The sequence below is a fragment of the Oncorhynchus mykiss genome, chromosome 18, assembly GCF_057628025.1.
Source record: "Oncorhynchus mykiss isolate SJ-2025 chromosome 18, ASM5762802v1, whole genome shotgun sequence".
Classification (NCBI taxonomy): domain Eukaryota; kingdom Metazoa; phylum Chordata; class Actinopteri; order Salmoniformes; family Salmonidae; genus Oncorhynchus; species Oncorhynchus mykiss.
The window spans coordinates 41,822,392-41,841,281 of record NC_143039.1 but is presented as its reverse complement, the minus strand read 5'-3'; the positions used below and the strand labels follow the sequence as shown (position 1 = coordinate 41,841,281).

Below are 18,890 nucleotides of genomic sequence, written 5' to 3'. Positions count from 1 at the left end.
CCTCCGATACACACCCAACCAAGCCGCACTGCTTCTCAACACAGCGCCATCCAACCCGGAAGCCAGCCCCACCAATGTGTCGGAGGAAACACCGTGCAACCCAGGGTCTCCGGTGGCACAGCTGGCACTGCAGTACAGCGCCCTTAACCACTGCGCCACCTGGGAGGCCCCCAAATCCACTAATTTGAAGAGGTGTCCACATCCTTTTGTATATACAGTTTAAGTCGAAAGTTTACATACACCTTCGTCAAATACATTTAAACTCAGTTTTTCACACTTCCTGACATTTAATCCTATTAAAAATTCCCTGTCTTAGGTCAGTTAGGATCACAACTTTATTTTACGAATGTGAAATGTCAGAATAATAGAAGAGAGAATTTTTATTTCTTTCATTACACTCATTTAGTATTTGGTAGGATTGCCTTTAAATTGTTTAACTTGGGTCAAACGTTTACGGTAGCCTTCCCCAAGCTTCCAACAATAAGTTTGGTGAATTTTGGCCCATTCCTCCTGACACAGCTGGTGTAACTGAGTCAGGTTTGTAGGCCTCCTTGCTCGCAAACACTTTTTCAGTTCTGCCCATATACAGTATTTTCTATAGGATTGAGGTCAGGGCTTTGTGATGGCCACTCCAATACCTTGTCTTTGTTGTCCTTAAGCCATTTTGCCACAACTTTGGAAGTATGCTTGGGGTCATTGTCCATTTGGAAGACCCATTTTAGACTAAGCTTTAACTTCCTGACTGATGTCTTGAGATGTTGCTTCAATATATCCACATAATTTTCCTGCCTCATGATGCCATCTATTTTGTGAAGTGCACCAGTCCCTCCTGCAGCAAATCACCCCCACAACATGATGCTGCCACCCCTGTGCTTCACGGTTGGGATGGTGTTCTTTGGCTTGCAAGCCTCCCCCTATTTCCGCCAAACATAACGATGGTCATTATGGCCAAACAGTCCAATTTTTGTTTCATCAGACCAGAGGACATTTCTACAACAACGATCTCTGTCCCCATGTGCAGTTGCAAACCATATTCTGGCTTTTTTATGGCGGTTTAGGAGCAGTGGCTTCTTCCTTGCTGAGCGGCCTTTCAGGTTATGTCTATATAGCACTCGTTTTACTGTGGATATTGATACTTTTGTACCTGTTTCCTCCAGAATCTTCACAAGGTCCTTTGCTGCTGTTCTGGGAGTGATTTGCACTTTTCACAGTACTTTCATCTCTAGGAGATAGACCACATCTCCTTCCTGAGCGGAATGACGGCTGCGTGGTCCTATGGTGTTTATACTTGCGTACTATTGTTTGTACAGATGAATGTGGTACCTTCAGGCGTTTGGAAATTGCTCCCAAGGATGAACCAGACTACAATTTTTTTTCTGAGGTCTTGGCTGATTTCTTTAGATTTTCCCATGATGTGAAGCAAAGAGGCACTGAGTTTGAAGGTCGGCCTTGAAATACATCCACAGGTACACCTCCAATTGACTCAAATGATTAGTCTATCAGAAGCTTCTAAAGCCATGACATAATTTTCTGGAAATTTCCAAGCTGTTTAAAGGCACAGTCAACTTAGTGTATGTAAACTTCAGACCCACTGGAATTGTGATACAGTGAATGATAAGTGAAATAATCTGTCTGTAAACAATTGTTGGAAAAATTACTTGTGTCATGCATGAAGTAGACGTCCTCATTGTATCTACTAACAATGAGGACAAAAAGTAACTTCACCTCAATAATTGTACATGTTGAAACTAGTGGAAACTGGCAATTGGAGGACTAGGTACCAGCTGGTTACGAGCCAGTTGACTGTTTTTACATCATGAACATTAATTAGGATACATCACCTTCCAAAAAAACGCACAAAACATATATGACGCACAACATAAAATAGTATGTTTGCTAACTTCCTATTGAGTTATGTTCTGAATTTACCATGGTTAAAAAGGACCAGGTCAACCATCTGCCACCATAAAATGTGGCCTATCGGCTCCTGAAGGATCCAACAGTTTAGAATAGCAAGAACAATCTATACAAAGATGCATAGGCATAATTGTCTCTAAGGTAAAACATACAGGGAAGGGACACTGAGTGCACAGATTCTGGTAAACGAGACCGCTCCAAGAGCATATATTCTTTGCATTGACATTTCAGGAGAAAAACAGCAGATAGCAGCTACGCAAAAGTCATTGCAGTTCAGCACTAGCAAAACATTTGAGACAAATACAATTAAAACACATCGTAGATCGACTTCAGTTTCTTTGCATTTACAAATTCATCCACTTTCTTTACAATTTCCAGACAGAGCAAGTTAGACCGGCATACTGTGACAACCAGTAAAAGATCCAAGTTGACGGTAGCTCAATATAGCATGTGAAATGCCACTGCTTTAGCTATGTGGCCTATAATTGTTCATTTGAGTGAACATTTTATGTCAAGATTCAGGCTTCTGAGTGGCGCAGCGGTTTAAGGCACTACAGACCCTGGTTCGATCCTGGGCTGTATCACAACCGGCAGTGATTGGGAGTCCCATAGGGCAGCGCACAATTGGCCCAGCGCCGTCCGGGGTATGCCGTCATTGTAAATAATCATTTGTTCTTAAACTGACTTGCCTAGTTAAATAAAGGTTAAATAAATAAAAAAAGACTAAGGCATCCAGAAGAATAGGTTTTTAAAATGAAATGCAACCTAAATGGATAGCCTCAGAGCCTGCCTTCACTCCCCATAAGGCAGGGATCATCATCTAGATTAATCCGCTGGCCGATTATTTATTGAGCGGATGGTCAGTGGGCCAGAACATAATTACAAATAATTTCTACTTTCTAGTCTGCAAATTGACCGCAAGAAGCCCAGATATGTTTGACTAAAACAAAATCATTTCAAACCCTGCATCTACGATCACGTGGCTCTCTCTTTCATAAGTTAAAATCACTTGGAGCTGATTTCCTGGTGTTTTGACAGTCTTTTATGTCCAACAACAAACAAACAAACAAACACACACACACACACACACTCTCTCTCTCAGAAAACTTGGGGGGCCAAATACAACCACCCCCGGGCCAAATTGGAGAACCTTGCCAAAAGGCTTAAGAGTGAGCTCTGGTCAACCTTATCCGCCCCTTCCCTTTTACATCATACAGAAGAAACAGGGGTGTGCAGGCAAATACATCCTAAGACGCAAAGCAGCAAACTTCAACTGTTAAAACACATATGCACTGCATGTGCGTCAATATTAAGAGGTAAATAATGACAAGAGAATAGTGGACCTGTCTCCCTTACATGCACGTGTGCTTTACTTTCACTCAAGACATCACAGTAATTAGTGTTTTGGAAAACAAAATACAGTACTATGACTCACATGGCATTGTGAACTTCGCCCCTAACTATTCATTAAGAGTTTGACCACTTATCTGACATGCAATAATTGGGGGACCAACTGAATGTTCTCATCATGGATCTCACTCTGTTACATGTGTGATTTGTTACTGTGCAGAATATCAAGACAATTTACACTCCCAGTAGAATGTCAAGGGGACTGAATATTCAATCAACACGCTTCCACGGATTTTACGGGTACCAACTGCGAAGGGGTTGTATTGCATCCAACTATGGTAACAGACACTGCAGAGACAGAAGAAAGTCTTGTCTCAGTAGTTAGGCTGAAGCTGAGCTGTCTTCAGTACTGGAAGGAGATGACAGAGTTGACTTTGTAGACGTGATAGGACCTGTTCCAGAAAACCCTTGAGAAGTAGTTTGTGTAGGGCGAGTAGTTCATCTTTATCTCATGACAGAATCGCCCGTGTTTGGAGAAAGAGTACATCTCGCCTTTGTCATACACCACCTGGTGGAGAAAGGAGGGCAACAGTCAACGCAAGAAAGAACAGTCATGTGCAAGAACGCAATCATGTATATAGTCTATATTTCGCGTCATTATGTACTGTAACAATTGACTGCTTATCATCAAAGTGTGTGTGTGCCTGGTATAATGTTGCAGGGAGTGGTGTTCATAATACTCACATGGCTGTTGGCGATATCCAGCAGGTCCTTGATCCTGCAGCCCTTGGTATGACTCAATTCGTTGCACAGCGACTCTTCGATAATCACGTAGCTCGTCTTGTGCAAAGACAGAATCTTGTAGACATCTTCCGCAGACCTCATTGCATACACCTGGTATGTCTATTTGACGCAAAACACAAGATTTCAAATGGGGGGATTGACAGAAGGAAAAAACAAATGACTAGGGAAAACAGCTATCCCATGTTTCAGGGGGAGATATGTTTTAACCTGTAGGATTAATAATATTTGTCCTATCTCATAATGTTTTCTCCTGTTTGCGTCTACTCTACTAAGTGCACACCATATGATTCAGGTAGCCCTACTCACATCCTCACTCCTCCTCAGCAGGTCAATGTCTGAGTAGAGAGGCAGACTGGTCACAGTCCAACCTGAGCACAGCTTCACCGAACCCAACAGCTGTGGGCTGCCCGCAAACACTGCTGCCATCGGGGCATGGGTCCTGGAGAGGAAAGAGAGGAACAGAGGCGGGACGGAAAGAAAAAGAGGGAGGGAGGCAGAAATGGGTTGGTGGGTCAGAACCCTCAGCAAGAATGTACTGTGTAACCCTTAAATCCGTATTAAATTATCTGTGTGAGAGGCAATGAGGCAGATTACACACTTTATCCAGTTCATCAGCTCGACTGTGTCTGGGTCATAGAATTCCTGCAGCTCTGATAGTTCTGCTATGACACGGGGGAAGTACTGAAAGAAGGGCAGAGGGTTATGCCAATTTAACATGTTACAAATGTCACCTTAATTGTTAAAGTTCCAAAGCATATATTGCAAACCTCACCTCTCTCCATAAACTGAATCCAATGATGGTTGGAACTGCTGTGCTCAATATCAAGGCCTGTTTGGGTAAAACACGCAGCAAAAGATTAATGCTATACTTTTACATTATGAACAGATATGGTGCTTGTAGCCTAAAACAGACTGTGATAGCAAGGTATCACAGTCTGAAACAAAGCAATACAATTACTTGGAAAGCTTCCTCTTACAACCAGAATAAAATTACATATGAACTTACTCTACTGGTTGTCTCTGCAGTTGGCCCTTAAACCTCTGGAAATTTGAGAATAAATATCTATTATTAACCTGACTTTTCAAGACGCTGGTACTGCACAGAGATTTCCATCACCTGACACATGCACATAACCATGTAAACACCTGCACGCGATCGGCTAGTGTGCACGCAGCATGTATTTACATCGTGTGAGCGTGCCTCAGGTGATGAACAAACCGTGACAGCCACGCACAGCGGCACACATGCGTTTTCAAGTCGGTGAAGTAATACTTTCCTGGGAATATTTTGTCTCACATTTCCAACTGCATAAGGACGAAATCAGCTGACAACCAGTAGAGTAAGTTCAAATAAAATGTATACAACATTCTGACTTGTAAAGGGACTGTTTGGTGTTCTGGAATCGATTTGTTAGCTATGAATATGGAGACGGAGGCATGTCCACACTCAAAGCGTAGAGGTTATGGTGATTGGAGACAATTGAATGGAAAATGCCTCTCTCACCAGTACCACAGGGTGGATGGACTTCAGCCTCAGCCACCTGAACAAAGTCACCCAGAGCTCTGGAGAACACACGCCAAACGCTGTGAACATGCAGACGTATGGGGTCCACAAATACTTCATCCTGCGGGAGAACACCACATGTGAACAATGACAGCCATTTGTTTTCATGTCTGAAAGGTTATAGCAAGTAAACCTGAAACGTTTAGGAACATACCCCTCAAAGACCATAGCCAGAGCCCCGAACAGCATTGTGTGGAAAACGTGGTAGATGACCTCGGGTTGCTCTCCTATTCGTCCATCTTCGAGTCTGAGGTTCGTTTTCATTGGCTCACCACTATCACCATGGAGACACAAAAATGACTGAATGGCCATATGAAGGTTCTTGTATTTCAAATCGACCACATTATGAGAACACAAAACAACAGCTATGTGTAGTTTCTAACCTGAGCCTCCTGTAGATGGTCTGCAGTGTTGATATGAGACAGATAAGGAGGACCAGTAGGTAAAAAGGCAGGACTGATGCTTGGGTCAGCCGCAGGAAAAAGTCCTGACTGGGGGTCTGGAAGCATTCTTGACACAGGAGCCGGTTAGTCACAAAGTCTCTGAGGAAGAGAAACCATTCAATATTTTCATCAACATTTTAATATTTACTGTTGTTCATTGCTAGTTAACATCATGATTGAGCACTTAATATTACTACAATAAGACTTCACACTAGAATTATCTTATCGTTGTCTTATCGCTGAATGCCAAATATTTGGGTCAGTTGTATGTTAGAAAGTGTTACAACTCACGTTGTAGTGTTGAGTCCGAATTTCACTTCAAGAAATTTCAAAATGAAATCACTCTCTCTGACTGGCATTAGTCGCTGGAAATCAAATTAGATGCATATTACATGAAAATGTTGATTTTCCAACTCAAATCCCATCTACTACAACATGTTGTGTGATTGTTAAATCAGACATTGCAATTTCCTTTCCAATACACATCCAGAGGGGGAACACTCCCATATTTCCAACAATGTTACAATATTGATGAAACTGAACCAAAACTCAGAGACTCTCACCTTGGCCACATAGCTGAAGGTGATCCCGGTGGTGAAGCAAAGGTAGAAATGCAGAAAGAGCTTCATCAGTCTGGCCACTAGGGGGCCCATCTTCATGTTTTGCTGAAAACAAGACCACAGACAACATTTGAAAGCGATTGTGGCAACTGCCAAAGAAACCTCTGATTATCTAACATTAGCAGCTTCCATCATCTTATTAAGCCTAATTTACACCGTATGCTTCAATCAAACGTTCCCCCCATGTGCGAACGGTAGCGGATGTTCAATATTTCATCATTTTGTGTGCAAGGTGGAAGCTAACTTACAGCTCCAAAGCCTCACTGCCATTTGGTTTCACAGAGTAAGTCAGAAACTCTCTCTACCTGGAAGTACCTCGCTAGCACTGAGCTGATGAGGAGGCTGAGCAAAGGAGAGCTGAGCAGGGCTGGGTTCTGGAATTGGAGGACGTAGGCCAGGAAGAGAGAGCTCAGGTACACCTTGTGAATGTCAGCCATCTTGTCAATCACACAGAGAGACAGAAAAGAGAGGCACTGAGTCTATATCCAATTGACTGAATACTATGACATTTTATCCTACCAAAATTTCCTTCAGCAAATGTATCATCTATAACAACCATGAAGACGGAAGTCAGCATGTAGGTCTTCAAAATGAGATAATATCCCAATAACTTTGGAGGGCAGTAAGTAAGTACCTTGCGGGACGGCACCAGGTCAAAGGAGTCGAGCAGGAACAGGGCCAGGCCCTGGATGAAGAGCACGTAGTGGCTGTGCTCCCACACCAGGATGAAGGTGAAGGTGGTGGCACTCATCAGGAGGTAACAGAACATCTACAACACAGAGAGGAGAGCCATTGTGGGAAAAACCCACAGGTGGTATGATGAAACACAAACTTAAAATATCCATATTCCCTATATCCCACACATAACAATGAGCTCACAGCTTTTAAATCAATTTCATTGAAAGCAATACACATAATGTCTCACTCTATCCCTCTCCCTCACTCCAATGACCTAGGTGTTTTTTGAGGTAACATGCAAAGGTAGCTCACCTCTGAGGCTGAGTTAATGTTATTACTCAGGAATCCTGTTAAGGCTGCAACTTGGCAAGAGAAGTAAGGCAAGGCCCAGTTGTCCCGCAGTGGAATGGCATAGTCCACTTTGGTTGTGTCTGGTCTGGGGAGACAATGAATGAACAATGACAGAATTAAAACAAGTTACGTTGTAATGTCTGAAAGCCTAGGAAGACCATGATAATGGCTATGTCCTGATTCATCACACTTAAATACTTTCTCTCATGGATTTAACAACGGTGGAAACTACCCTCCAGCCAACACCCCTATGCTTTTAAATCCATGATAGGGAGGGTACAAGTGCACACCTCTGGAAAAAGCAGGACAATGTCCCCATTGCCTGTATCGAAAAGGCCCTGGTCAAAAGTAGTGCACACTATAAAGGGAATAGGGTGCCACTTGGGACACACACATTGTGTCTGATAGTGTGTCCATCTCCCACTCACCGGTTGATAACATACCAGGCCACAGCCAGTATGCCAGCCACGCACGTGCCACTCATCACCCAGCTGGACACGAAGAGGGCAGTGACGTAGACAGCCTGGAGGCCAAACACCACACCGATGTAGAAGTATACTGGCTCTATTACATCCTGCAGGGTGGAGGAAACCCTACCAGTCAGACACACACAGAGTACATCACTAGCATCTTTATGGCTGATAAGACTGCAGGATGTGGGTAGGCAGCACGTCAACTAACGCAAGTTTCCATGCAGCCAAAAACCACAAGTTCATGTCAGATCTTTTTGATCAAGGGAAAGAGATGATCTCTAGGTGGTGCACTGACCTGGCTTCCTGTGATTCTATAGAGCAGGCTAGTAATAAGCTCTGGGTACAGAGACAGGCGTTCCACTGCGTTGATGGTCTGACCAGACACAGTCCTGTTGTCTCTCATCAGCTCGTATATCCCTAAAGCAGAAAATCAACAAATACATAACACAGAGATAATAAGATGACTGAAAACCTTAGATGTAGTAACAGTATGGCAACATATGAAGGTGTTACAGTATAACCGTGACTGGGTGAGACAGGTTGTCTCAGGTTTGGATATCAAAACCACTGATTTGTATTGGATACTGGTTTGTTTGGGGAAAGATTAGGCTATTACCTCTTTCAAAGGAGGGTGCTGTCAACATGTGTTTGTAGTAGTAATAGTAGAGTCCACTGCCACCCTGGAAGGTGATTTCACGTTCCAGCTCCTGAAACAAAATAAACACAAAGGCAGGGTAAGCACTGTTCATATGTCTGTTAACACCTGGCCATTATCTAACGATGTATCACAGAGAGAGAGAGAAGAGAGAGAAGAGAGAAAGAGAGAAAGAGAGAAAGAGAGAAAGAGAGAGAGAGAGAGAGAGAGAGAGAGAGAAATGGATTGGGGAAGACCAAGCGCTACCCTAGCCTGGTTACTAGTCTGTAGGCTATCATTCCACTCCTTGCTACTCCTTGTCATGCAAGTGTGGCATGACAAGGAATGGTAAGGAGTGGAATGGTAACACAGACTAGTACCCAGGCAAGCGCTACCCACCTGTCTGCTAGAAAACCAGAACTTCCTCTCGTGGTAGGTGTAGAGATACACTGCATACATCATGCCACATGTAACTGCTGCCAGGCATCCGAAGAACAGCTTCACTAGACTCTGAAGCATAACCGCTGCGGAGTGGGGGTAGAGTACGTTTGAGCATCACGTTACTGTCAGACAAAAGTCACACACTACCCAACGCACGTCTTTTACTGTGTGATTGTGTCAGTCAGTGAGTAACCTTGTCCCCAGGCTATCTGCACATAAGCATTGGAGGAAGAATCTGGTGAAAGAGATTCATCAGTAAGAGGCTCCATCCCTACCCTTACTGCGAGAAAATAACAAGATATCCACTCACATCTGCAGGCGCTCCGGTTTCTTTTGACAGGAGAGGGCTTCTGACTGTCTGCCTCCTCCTTTTTATCTTCATCCTTCTCCTCTTCATCTTCCTTCTCTTTCTCCTGAACCCCACAGGTAGCTCCATCTGTGTCCTCTGAACACTTCTCCTTCAGACTAACCTTGTCCACTGGTAAAAGAAAAGGAATACATTACAACTTCACCCACATACATTTATTTCCTGGCTGTCACCAAACCATGCAGGCCTACAGTTGACACCTATTGAGTGTGGTTGGTTACTTGTAAAATTCTCTGAGCAAGGTTCAGATTCACATTGCTGGTGTTCCTCCTCTTCTCCCTCCTTTACCACTGTTTTCCGGCATCTCAACTCTGCCATATCCTGTTAAACCACAAGAGGCATATTCACATTATGGGTCAGACACCCTGGCCTAACATAATCCACACAGCTAACGTAACTGCAGCTAGTTCCTGGCTAACTAGCTACCATTCTAGCACCTAACGTTACTTCTGGCCTGCTAGGTAACGTTAATTAACAATGTTAAGGTTAGCTAGTCAGCTAGCTAGCTAACCAAAATTAGCATACCGACAAAGTCTTAGCAAATTATGACATATCTGTACAAACAGGTAGCTATCTAGCTGGCTAAGCTAACAAATACCTAGCTACCTACCAGAGATTCACAGCAATTCCATGACATTAACAGAGCTACTACTACTACTACTAGCCTGCTAATACTTAGCTAGCTAACGAGTTTGTCTTCGAACTTGACTCCACGAATGACTAACGAGCTAGCTAGCTGCTCCGAGTCCTCAAGCGATTTCTTTACCCAACCATTTCTTCCCTACTGTCATCAACCCTTCTCCTACACACTAGATGGCAGTGTGGAAACTAGCTACATGTTTCTGTTAGAACTCCCGGGGAAGAAGTCTTCAGCATAGCTAGGTCTAAACCAGGACAATAAACATCAGGAGATGAACCTAGAACTGTTCGGGACTCCGGGATCAATGTGAAGGGGAGCTAGAGGTCTATGGAGGCACAGAGGAGGCTGAAAATGACGTTTGAGGAGAACAACATCGTTTCATTGAAGTTGTCAATGCTAAATTGTTAAGAGATGGAGCTTGTTGTTGTGTAAGGACATTGTGCAGAGGGAAAAATCTCACAGAGTGAAACAAATAGGGAAGTGTGAAGTGGTGTCGAGCAGCTGGACTGATCAAGCAGGGAAGCAGTGAATTAAATGGGTGATAACAGGAGTGAGTGCCTGTGAGTGTTAGCACTAAAAGAGGAAAGCGACAACATTCTAGTGAATATTCAAAGATTTGCAAGCAACAAGGGGTGGAGTTAGGGTTAGATAGCCTGTCTATTCTGTTACACTTCAAGGATAGGGTACTGCCAAATAAAGTAACCATATGATATACGAGTTATTATGTGAGGGTTTCTGTACCCATATGGTGAGTGTCAGGCAATGTTGCAGTGTAGGTGCACCAAGTGAGAGTGGTGAGAAGGGTGTCATATGCTGAGGCAGTGAGGGTGGATGCAGGTCTAGGGAGATACAGGTTGAAGGGAGAGATGGGTAGGAGCATCTGGACCGGGGGTTACGTGGCTGGTGGGCGGCGATATGGTATGCATAGATAAGAGAAAGCTGGTGATGTTCATAGCAGGAGCTATCAATCACTGCTAAAGTAGAGCTAATAGTGAAAGTGGCTTATTTCCCTCATTAAAATTGAAATCAATTTATAACATTTTTGACATGTGTTTTTCTGGATTGTTTTGTTGTTACTCTCTCTCTCACTGTTCAAATAAACCTACCATTAAAATTACAGACTGATAATTTCTTTGTCAGTGGGCAAACGTACAAAATCAGCAGGAAATCAAATACCTTTTTCCCTCACTGTACATGTAAGGGGGGGGGGGGGGGGGCAATGCAAATAGTCTGGGTAGCCATTTGATTAGATGTTCAGGAGTCTTATGGCTTGGGGGTTGAATCTGTTTAGAAGCCTCTTGGACCTAGACTTGGCACTCCGGTACTGCTTGCAATGCGGTAGCAGAGAGAACAGTCAATGACTAGGGTGGCTGGAGTCTTTGAACATTTTTAGGGCCTTCCTCTGACACCGTCTGGTCCTGGATGGCAGGAAGCTTGGCCTCGGTGATGTACTGGGCCGTATGCATGACCCTCTGTAGTGCCTTGCTGTCGGAGGCCGAGCAGTTGCCATACCAGGCAGTGATGCAACCCGTCAGGATGCTCTCGATGGTGCAGCTGTAAAACCTTTTGAAGATCTGAGGACCCATGCCAAATCTTTTCAGTCTCTTGAGGGGGAATAGGTTTTGTCGTGCCCTCTTCACGACTGTCTTGGTGTGCTTGGACCATGTTAGTTTGTTGGTGATGTGGACACTAAGGAACTTGAAGCTCTCAACCTGCTCCACTGCAGCACCGTCGATGAGAATGGGGACGTGCTCAGTCCTCCTTTTCCTGTAGTCCACAATCATCTCCTTTGTCTTGATCACGTTGAGGGACAGGTTGTTGTCCTTTCATCACACGATCAGGTCTCTGACCTCCCTATAGTCTCAACGTTGTCGGTGATCATGCCTACCACTGTTGCGTCATCGGCAAACTTAACGATGGTGTTGGAGTCGTGCCTGGCCATGCAGTCATGAGTGAACAGGGAGTACAGGAGGGGACGGAACATGCACCCCTGAGGGGCCCCCGTGTTAAGGATCATTGTGGCGGATGTGTTGTTACCTACCCTTACCACCTGGGGTGACTCGTCGGGAAGTCCAGGATCCAGTTGCAGAGGGAAGTGTTTAGTCTTAAACTTAGGGATGAGCTTAGGGATGAGCTTTGAGGGCATTATGGTGTTGAACGCTGAGCTGTAGTCAATGAATAGCATTCTCACACAGGTGTTCCTTTTGTCCAGGTGTGAAAGGGCAATTTTTTTTACCTTTATTTAACTAGGCAAGTCAGTTAAGAACAAATTCTTATTTTCAATGACGGCCTAGGAACAGTGGGTTAACTGCCTGCTCAGGGGCAGAACGACATATTTGTACCTTGTCAGCTCGGGGATTTGAACTTGCAACCTTTCGGTTACTAGTCCAAATCTCTAACCACTAGGCAAAAAAGTATTTAGTCAGCCACCAATTGTGAAAGTTCTCCCATATAAAAATGTGAGAGAGGCCTGTAATTTTCATCAATGGTTACACTTCAACTATGACAGACAAAATGAGAAAATAAAATCCAGAAAATCACATTGTAGGATTTGTTATGAATTTATTTGCAAATTATGGTGGAAAATAAGTATTTGGTCACCTATAAACAAGCAAGATTTCTTTGGTGGCTGACTAAATACTTTTTTGCCCACTGTAGTTATTCTCAGATTTGCTAAATGGAGGGCGAGGGAGAGCTTTGTACGTGTCTCTGTGTGTGGACTGAAGGTGGTCTAGTTTTTCCGTCTAGTTGCACATTTAACATGTAGATAGAAATGAGGTAAAACTGATTTAAGTGTCCCTGCATTAAAGTCACCGGCCACTTGGCGCTACACCTCTGGATGAGCGTTTTCCTGTTTGCTTATGGCGGAATACAGCTCATTGAGTGCGGTTTTAGTGCCAGCCTCTGTCTGTGGTGGTATGTAAACAGCTACGAAAAATACAGATGAATACTCTAGGTATATAGTGTGGTCTACAGCTTATCATGAGATACTCTACCTCAGGTGAGCAAAACCTTGAGACTTCATTAAATATCACGCACCCTACTGTTGTTTACATAAATACATAGGCCCCCGCTCCGTGTCTTTACCAGAGGCTGCTGTTCTGTCCTGCTGATAGAGTATATAACCCGCCAGCTGTTTGTTATTAATGTCGTCGTTCAGCCACTACTTGGTGAAACATAAGATATTAGCATTTTTAATGTCCGGTTGGTAGGATATACGTGCTTTCATTTAGTCCCATTTATTTTGATCCTCGCAAGGCATCTTGATCTCTTTCCGTGAAGCCTACATTTCCTTATCCAGCGAATTACTGGGATCTGGGCCTGGTCAGGTGTCGGTAGTATATCCCTCGCGTCCGACTCATTGAAGAAGACCTCCTCGTCCAGTTTGAGGTGAGTAATCCCAGTTCTGGTATCGAGAAGCTCTTTTCGGTCATTAGAGACGGTAGCAGCAACATTATGTACAAAACAAGTTACGAACAACGCAAAAAGACAAACTAAATTGTTTAAGAGACGATAAAACGTCAGCCCTAACCTTCGGCACCATCTTTTCATCACCCCTTTTGAATTTCTTTGCCCATGGGAGAAATATATTTCGCCCACCCAGGCCTTTTTCCACACAACTTAATCTAAAATTGTTGAATAAGTTTCCTTTAAACAATAGTTAATATATTCCTTCTCTTTTAGCCAGGTAAATACTGATCGTCTTTTCTTATTTTCTGCTAAGCCATTACAATTATGGCTGGCTATACTTATTTCACCATTTACCATAATGAGATACAAGTTTCAAATCTATCATAATATATGTTTGTAAACTCACCATTAAAAAGTAACATAGGGATTGAGTGTCCATACCATGACAATTGTATCGCTACTAAGTAAACTTCCAAATTGTTCCCCACTATTCCACCCGCTAAAACCCCTTCCCATCCCAAATTGAGTTGTCATCCGAGTGACCGGCAGACCACCCCCGTACCCCCAGATCCCAGCACCCCCGAGAGACCGGGACCCATCCTTTGAAAAGAGCACACAGTGTCACCCACAGAACAGAAGCAGATCAACCGCCAAGGCAGCTGATCAAAAGCAGGTTCTTTGAAAATGAATGGCATTCTACATACAAGTAAGAGCTACAACAACACACACTACATGTTTGAAATGTGATTTATTGGTGTGGCTTATTCCTATGCATGAATAGCACAGCCTGCAGTTGAAACACTTGACCTACACAGTACAGCCGGAATGGAACAGTTCACAACCAGGGGGGAGCAGGTAGCCTAGTGGTTAGAGCGTTGGGCCAGTAACCCAAAGGTTGCTGGATATAATCCCTGAGCTGATAAGGTAAATATCTGTCGTTCTGCCCCTGAACAAGGCACTGTTCCTAGGCCGTCATTGTAAATAAGAATTTGTTCCTTAACTGACTTGTCTAGTTAAACAAAAAAAGAAACATCTGGAGCAAGTAGATTCTCTTGAGTTGTCAATCCCATCTGCATTTATTGTAGTGTCCCCTGCTGGTGAAAGTTTACGGTTTTCTGTTTGTGCATAATAGTGTACTTTTAGTTACGACAAGGCTGTGGTCTAAAAGATACATTATAAGAAAAAATATATGAAGACTGAAAAATCTAGCAAAGTACATAGACCTACTTAGGCCTGATGACAAAATAGGGTACACAAAGTATATTTTGACTGATGCCAATGATATTTTCAACTATGCTCCCATGTGGCTCAGTCTCAACATAGAGCATGGTACTTGCAACACCAGGGTTGTGGGTTTGATTCCCATGGGGGACCAATACGAATGAAAATGTATGCACTTAAGTCACTATGTCTGCTAAATTACTCAAATGTAACTATGGCTAGAGGTTTACTTCCAAATGTTAATAAGACCTCTGTGGTGATGTATCAAATAAAACAAGTGAGGTGGGCGATATGGACATTTATACAATGGGTGGGTCTAATCCTGAAATCTATTCCACAAGTTACCACCGGCTAAATCTATGACGTTAAAATGCCTATTTACTCTGTTCCATCTGACTGTGCAATCCACTGTCTCATCAGCCCAGCCAGGCAAGTTATAAACTTGATCTCCACTGTAAAAAGCATCTAGACATTATTAGAGGTCGACCGATTATGATTTTTTTCAATGCCGATACTGATACCGATTATTGGAGGACCAAAAAAGGCGATACCGATTAATCGACCGATTTTTATGTATATATTTGTAATTGTCACGCCCTGATCGTAGAGAGCGTTTTATGTCTCGATTTTGGTTTGGTCAGGGTGTGATTTGGGTGGGCAGTCTATGTTCTGTGTTCTATGATTTTCTATTTCTATGTGTTTGGCCGGGTGTGGTTCTCAATCAGAGGCAGCTGTCTATCGTTGTCTCTGATTGAGAACCATACTTAGGTACCCTTTTCCCCCACCTGTTTTGTGGGAAGTTAACTTTGTCTTTATTCAGGGCACATAGCCCAAAGCTTCACGGTGTGGTTTTGTTCTTCGTTTTGTCTGCGTCGTTTTGAATAAAATAAAAAATGTACGCTTACCATGCTGCACCTTGGTCCAGTCCTTCAGCCAACCATGACAGAACTTTCCACCACCAACGGACCAAGCAGCATGGTAAGGTGGATTCCTGGACATGGGAGGACGTTCTGGACGGCAAGGGAGTTTACACATGGGAGGAGATCCTGGCGGGAAGGGATCGCCTTTCCTGGGAACAGGTGGAGGTAGCTAGGAGAGCAGAGGCAGCCGGAGAAAGGAACCAGCGGTATGTGGGAACACGGCTGGCAAGGAAGCCTGAGTGGTAGCCCCAAAAAATGTTTTGGGGGGGGGGGGGCACATGGGGAGTGTGGCAGAGTCAGGAAGCAGACCTGAGCCAACTCCCCATGCTTACCGTGGCGAGCATGGGACTGGTCAGGTCCCGTGCTATGGGGTGATGCGCACAGTACCGAGGCGGAGTATTCACAGCCGGTAGGCTCAGTGCCAGCGTCCCGCATTTGCCGGGGGGAGGCTGGCATCCAGCCAGAACTGGTGGGGCCAGCTCTGCGCTCGAGACCACCAGTGCGCCTTCACGGCCCAGTGTATCCAGTGCCTCGGCCAAGGAAGAGGCCTCCTGGATGTCTCCCCAGCCCGGTGAGTCCTGTCCGGAGCTGCCAAGGTCTCCCTCCTGTCCGGAGCTGCCAAGGTCTCCCTCCTGTCCGGAGCTGCCAGGGTCTCCCTCCTGTCCGGAGCTGCCAGGGTCTCCCTCCTGTCCGGAGCTGCCAGGGTCTCCATCCTGTCCGGAGCTGCCAGGGTCTCCCTCCTGTCCGGAGCTGCCAGGGTCTCCCTCCTGTCCGGAGCTGCCAGAGTCTCCCTCCTGTCCGGAGCTGCCAGAGTCTCCCTCCTGTCCGGAGCTGCCAGAGTCTCCCTCCTGCCCGGGCCCGCTACGAGGGTCCCCAGTCTGGGGTCGGTGGCGAGGGTCCCCGCTCTAGAGGCGCCACCCTAAGTGGGCCGAGCCAGAGGTGGAGAGGGGTCTACGTCCCTCGCTAGAGCCGCCACTGCGGAGAAATGCCCACCCAGACCCTCCCCTATAGGTTCAGGATTTGCGGCCAGAGTCCGCACCTTTGGGGGGGGTACTGTCACGACCTGACCGTAGAGAGTGTTTTATGTCTCGATTTTGGTTTGGTCAGGGTGTGATTTGGGTGGGCAGTTTATGTTCTATGATTTTCTATTTGTATGTGTTTGGCCGGGTGTGGTTCTCAATCAGAGGCAACTGTCTATCGTTGTCTCTGATTGAGAACCATACTTAGGTACCCTTTTCCCCCACCTGTTTTGTGGGAAGTTAACTTTGTCTTTGTTCAGGGCACATAGCCCAAAGCTTCACGGTGTGGTTTTGTTCTTCGTTTTGTCGGCGTCGTTTTGAATAAAAAAAAAAAAATTATGCTTACCATGCTGCACCTTGGTCCAGTCCTTCAGCCAGCCGTGACAGTAATAATGACAATTACAACAATACTGAATGAACACTTTTATTTTAACTTAATATAATACGTAAATAAAAATCCATTTAGTGTCAAATAAATAATGAAACATGTTCAATTTGGTTTAAATAATGCAAAACAAAGTGTTGGAGAAGAAAGTAAAAGTGCAATATGTGCCATGTAAAAAAAGCTAACGTTTAAGTTCCTTGCTCAGAACATGAGGACATATGAAAGCTGGTGGTTCCTTTTAACATGAGTCTTCAATATTCCCAGGTAAGAAGTTTTAGGTTTTAGTTATTATAGGAATTTTAGGACTATTTCTCTCTGTACCATTTGTATTTTATATACCTTTGACTATTGTATGTTCTTATAGGCACTATAGTATTGCCAACCTAATCTCGGGAGTTGATAGGCTTGAAGTCATAAACAGCGCTGTGCTTCAAGCATTGCGAAGAGCTGCTGGCAAGCGCAGGAAAGTGCTGTTTGAATGAATGCTTATGAGCCTTCTGCTGCCTACCACCGCTCAGTCAGACTGCTCTATCAAATATCAAATCATAGACTTAATTATAATAAAATAAACACACAAAAATACGAGCCTTAGGTCATTAATATGGTCCAATCCGGAAACTATCATTTCGAAAACAAAACGTTTATTCTTTCAGTGAAATTTGGAACCGTTCCGTATTTTATCTACCGGGTGGCATCCATAAGTCTAAATATTGCTGTTACATTTTACAACCTTCAATGTTATGTCACAATTCTGGTAAATTAATTAGGGTCTTTGTTAGGAAGAAATGGTCTTCACACAGTTTGCAATGAGCCAGGCGGCCCAAACTGCTGTATATACCTTGACTCTGCTTGCACAGGATGCAAGAGAAGTGACAACATTTCTTGAGTTAATGTTGCCTGCTAACATTAATTTATTTTAAAACCTCTTGGAACACTAGGGGCAGTATTGTCATTTAAAAAAAAAAAAAGTTCCCGTTTTAAACGGGATATTTTGTCAGGAAAAGATGCTAGAATATGCATATAATTGACAGCTTTCGATGGAAAACACTAACGTTTCCAAAACTGTAAAGATATTGTCTGTGAGTATAACAGAACTGATGTTGCAGGCGAAAGCCTGAGAAAAATCCAATCCGGAAGTGCCCCAGGTTTTGAAAGCGCTGCGTTCCAATGAGTCCCTATATGGATGTGAATGTACCATCAACGAGCTTACGCTTTCTACGTATTCCCCAAGGTGTGTACAGCATTGTGACGTAGTTTATATTTCTGTTAAAGAATAGCCGTATGGGGGCACATTGCGTAAGTGGTCACATGGTGGCTCTGAGAGAGATTCTCGCGTAAAGTACAGAGGTAGCCATTACTCCAATCGGTCCTAGAGAAAAAGGAATTGTCCCGACGGATATATTATCGAATAGATATTAGAAAAACACCTTGAGGATGGATTCTAAACAACGTTTGCCATGTTTCTGTCGATATTATGGAGCTAAAAATTGGCTTGTGGTGACAGCAATTTCCGGGCTAATATTTTGGGAAAAAATTAACTTCGGCTATCTACCTGGGAGTCTCGTGAATGAAAACATCCAAAGTTCATCAAAGGTATACAATTTAATTTGATTGCTTTTCTGATTTCCGTGACAAGGTTGCTTGCTGCTAGC

The 18,890-nt window shown here is 44.0% G+C and overlaps 1 protein-coding gene across 1 annotated transcript; it reads right to left on the bottom strand.

Annotated features, from left to right (window-relative positions):
- Positions 1–2,944: 2,944 nt before the first annotated feature.
- Positions 2,945–10,746, bottom strand: LOC110496056 (dpy-19 like 4). The gene is made up of 20 exons (XM_021571705.3): positions 10,253–10,746; positions 9,864–9,963; positions 9,586–9,753; positions 9,234–9,358; positions 8,817–8,907; positions 8,496–8,617; positions 8,156–8,301; positions 7,689–7,812; positions 7,333–7,467; positions 7,004–7,135; positions 6,642–6,743; positions 6,370–6,443; positions 6,019–6,177; positions 5,790–5,909; positions 5,576–5,696; positions 4,844–4,900; positions 4,670–4,752; positions 4,378–4,510; positions 4,012–4,170; positions 2,945–3,835 (listed from the first exon to the last, which is right to left on the bottom strand). The coding sequence occupies exons 1-20, from the start codon at positions 10,277–10,279 to the stop codon at positions 3,671–3,673; spliced, it is 2,343 nt and encodes a 780-aa protein (XP_021427380.1). The 5' UTR covers positions 10,280–10,746; the 3' UTR covers positions 2,945–3,670.
- Positions 10,747–18,890: the final 8,144 nt, after the last annotated feature.

Bases quoted from the DNA above. Each gene is read 5' to 3' on its own strand.
- LOC110496056 (XM_021571705.3), bottom strand. From the start codon at position 10,279: ATGTCATGGAATTGCTGTGAATCTCTG. The intron at 7,813-8,155 runs GTGAGTGGGAGA...TTGTCTCCCCAG, and splicing joins GCCTGGTATGTTATCAACCG to ACCAGACACAACCAAAGTGG. The intron at 6,744-7,003 runs GTAGAGAGAGTT...TCTTGTTTTCAG, and splicing joins TGCTAGCGAGGTACTTCCAG to CAAAACATGAAGATGGGCCC.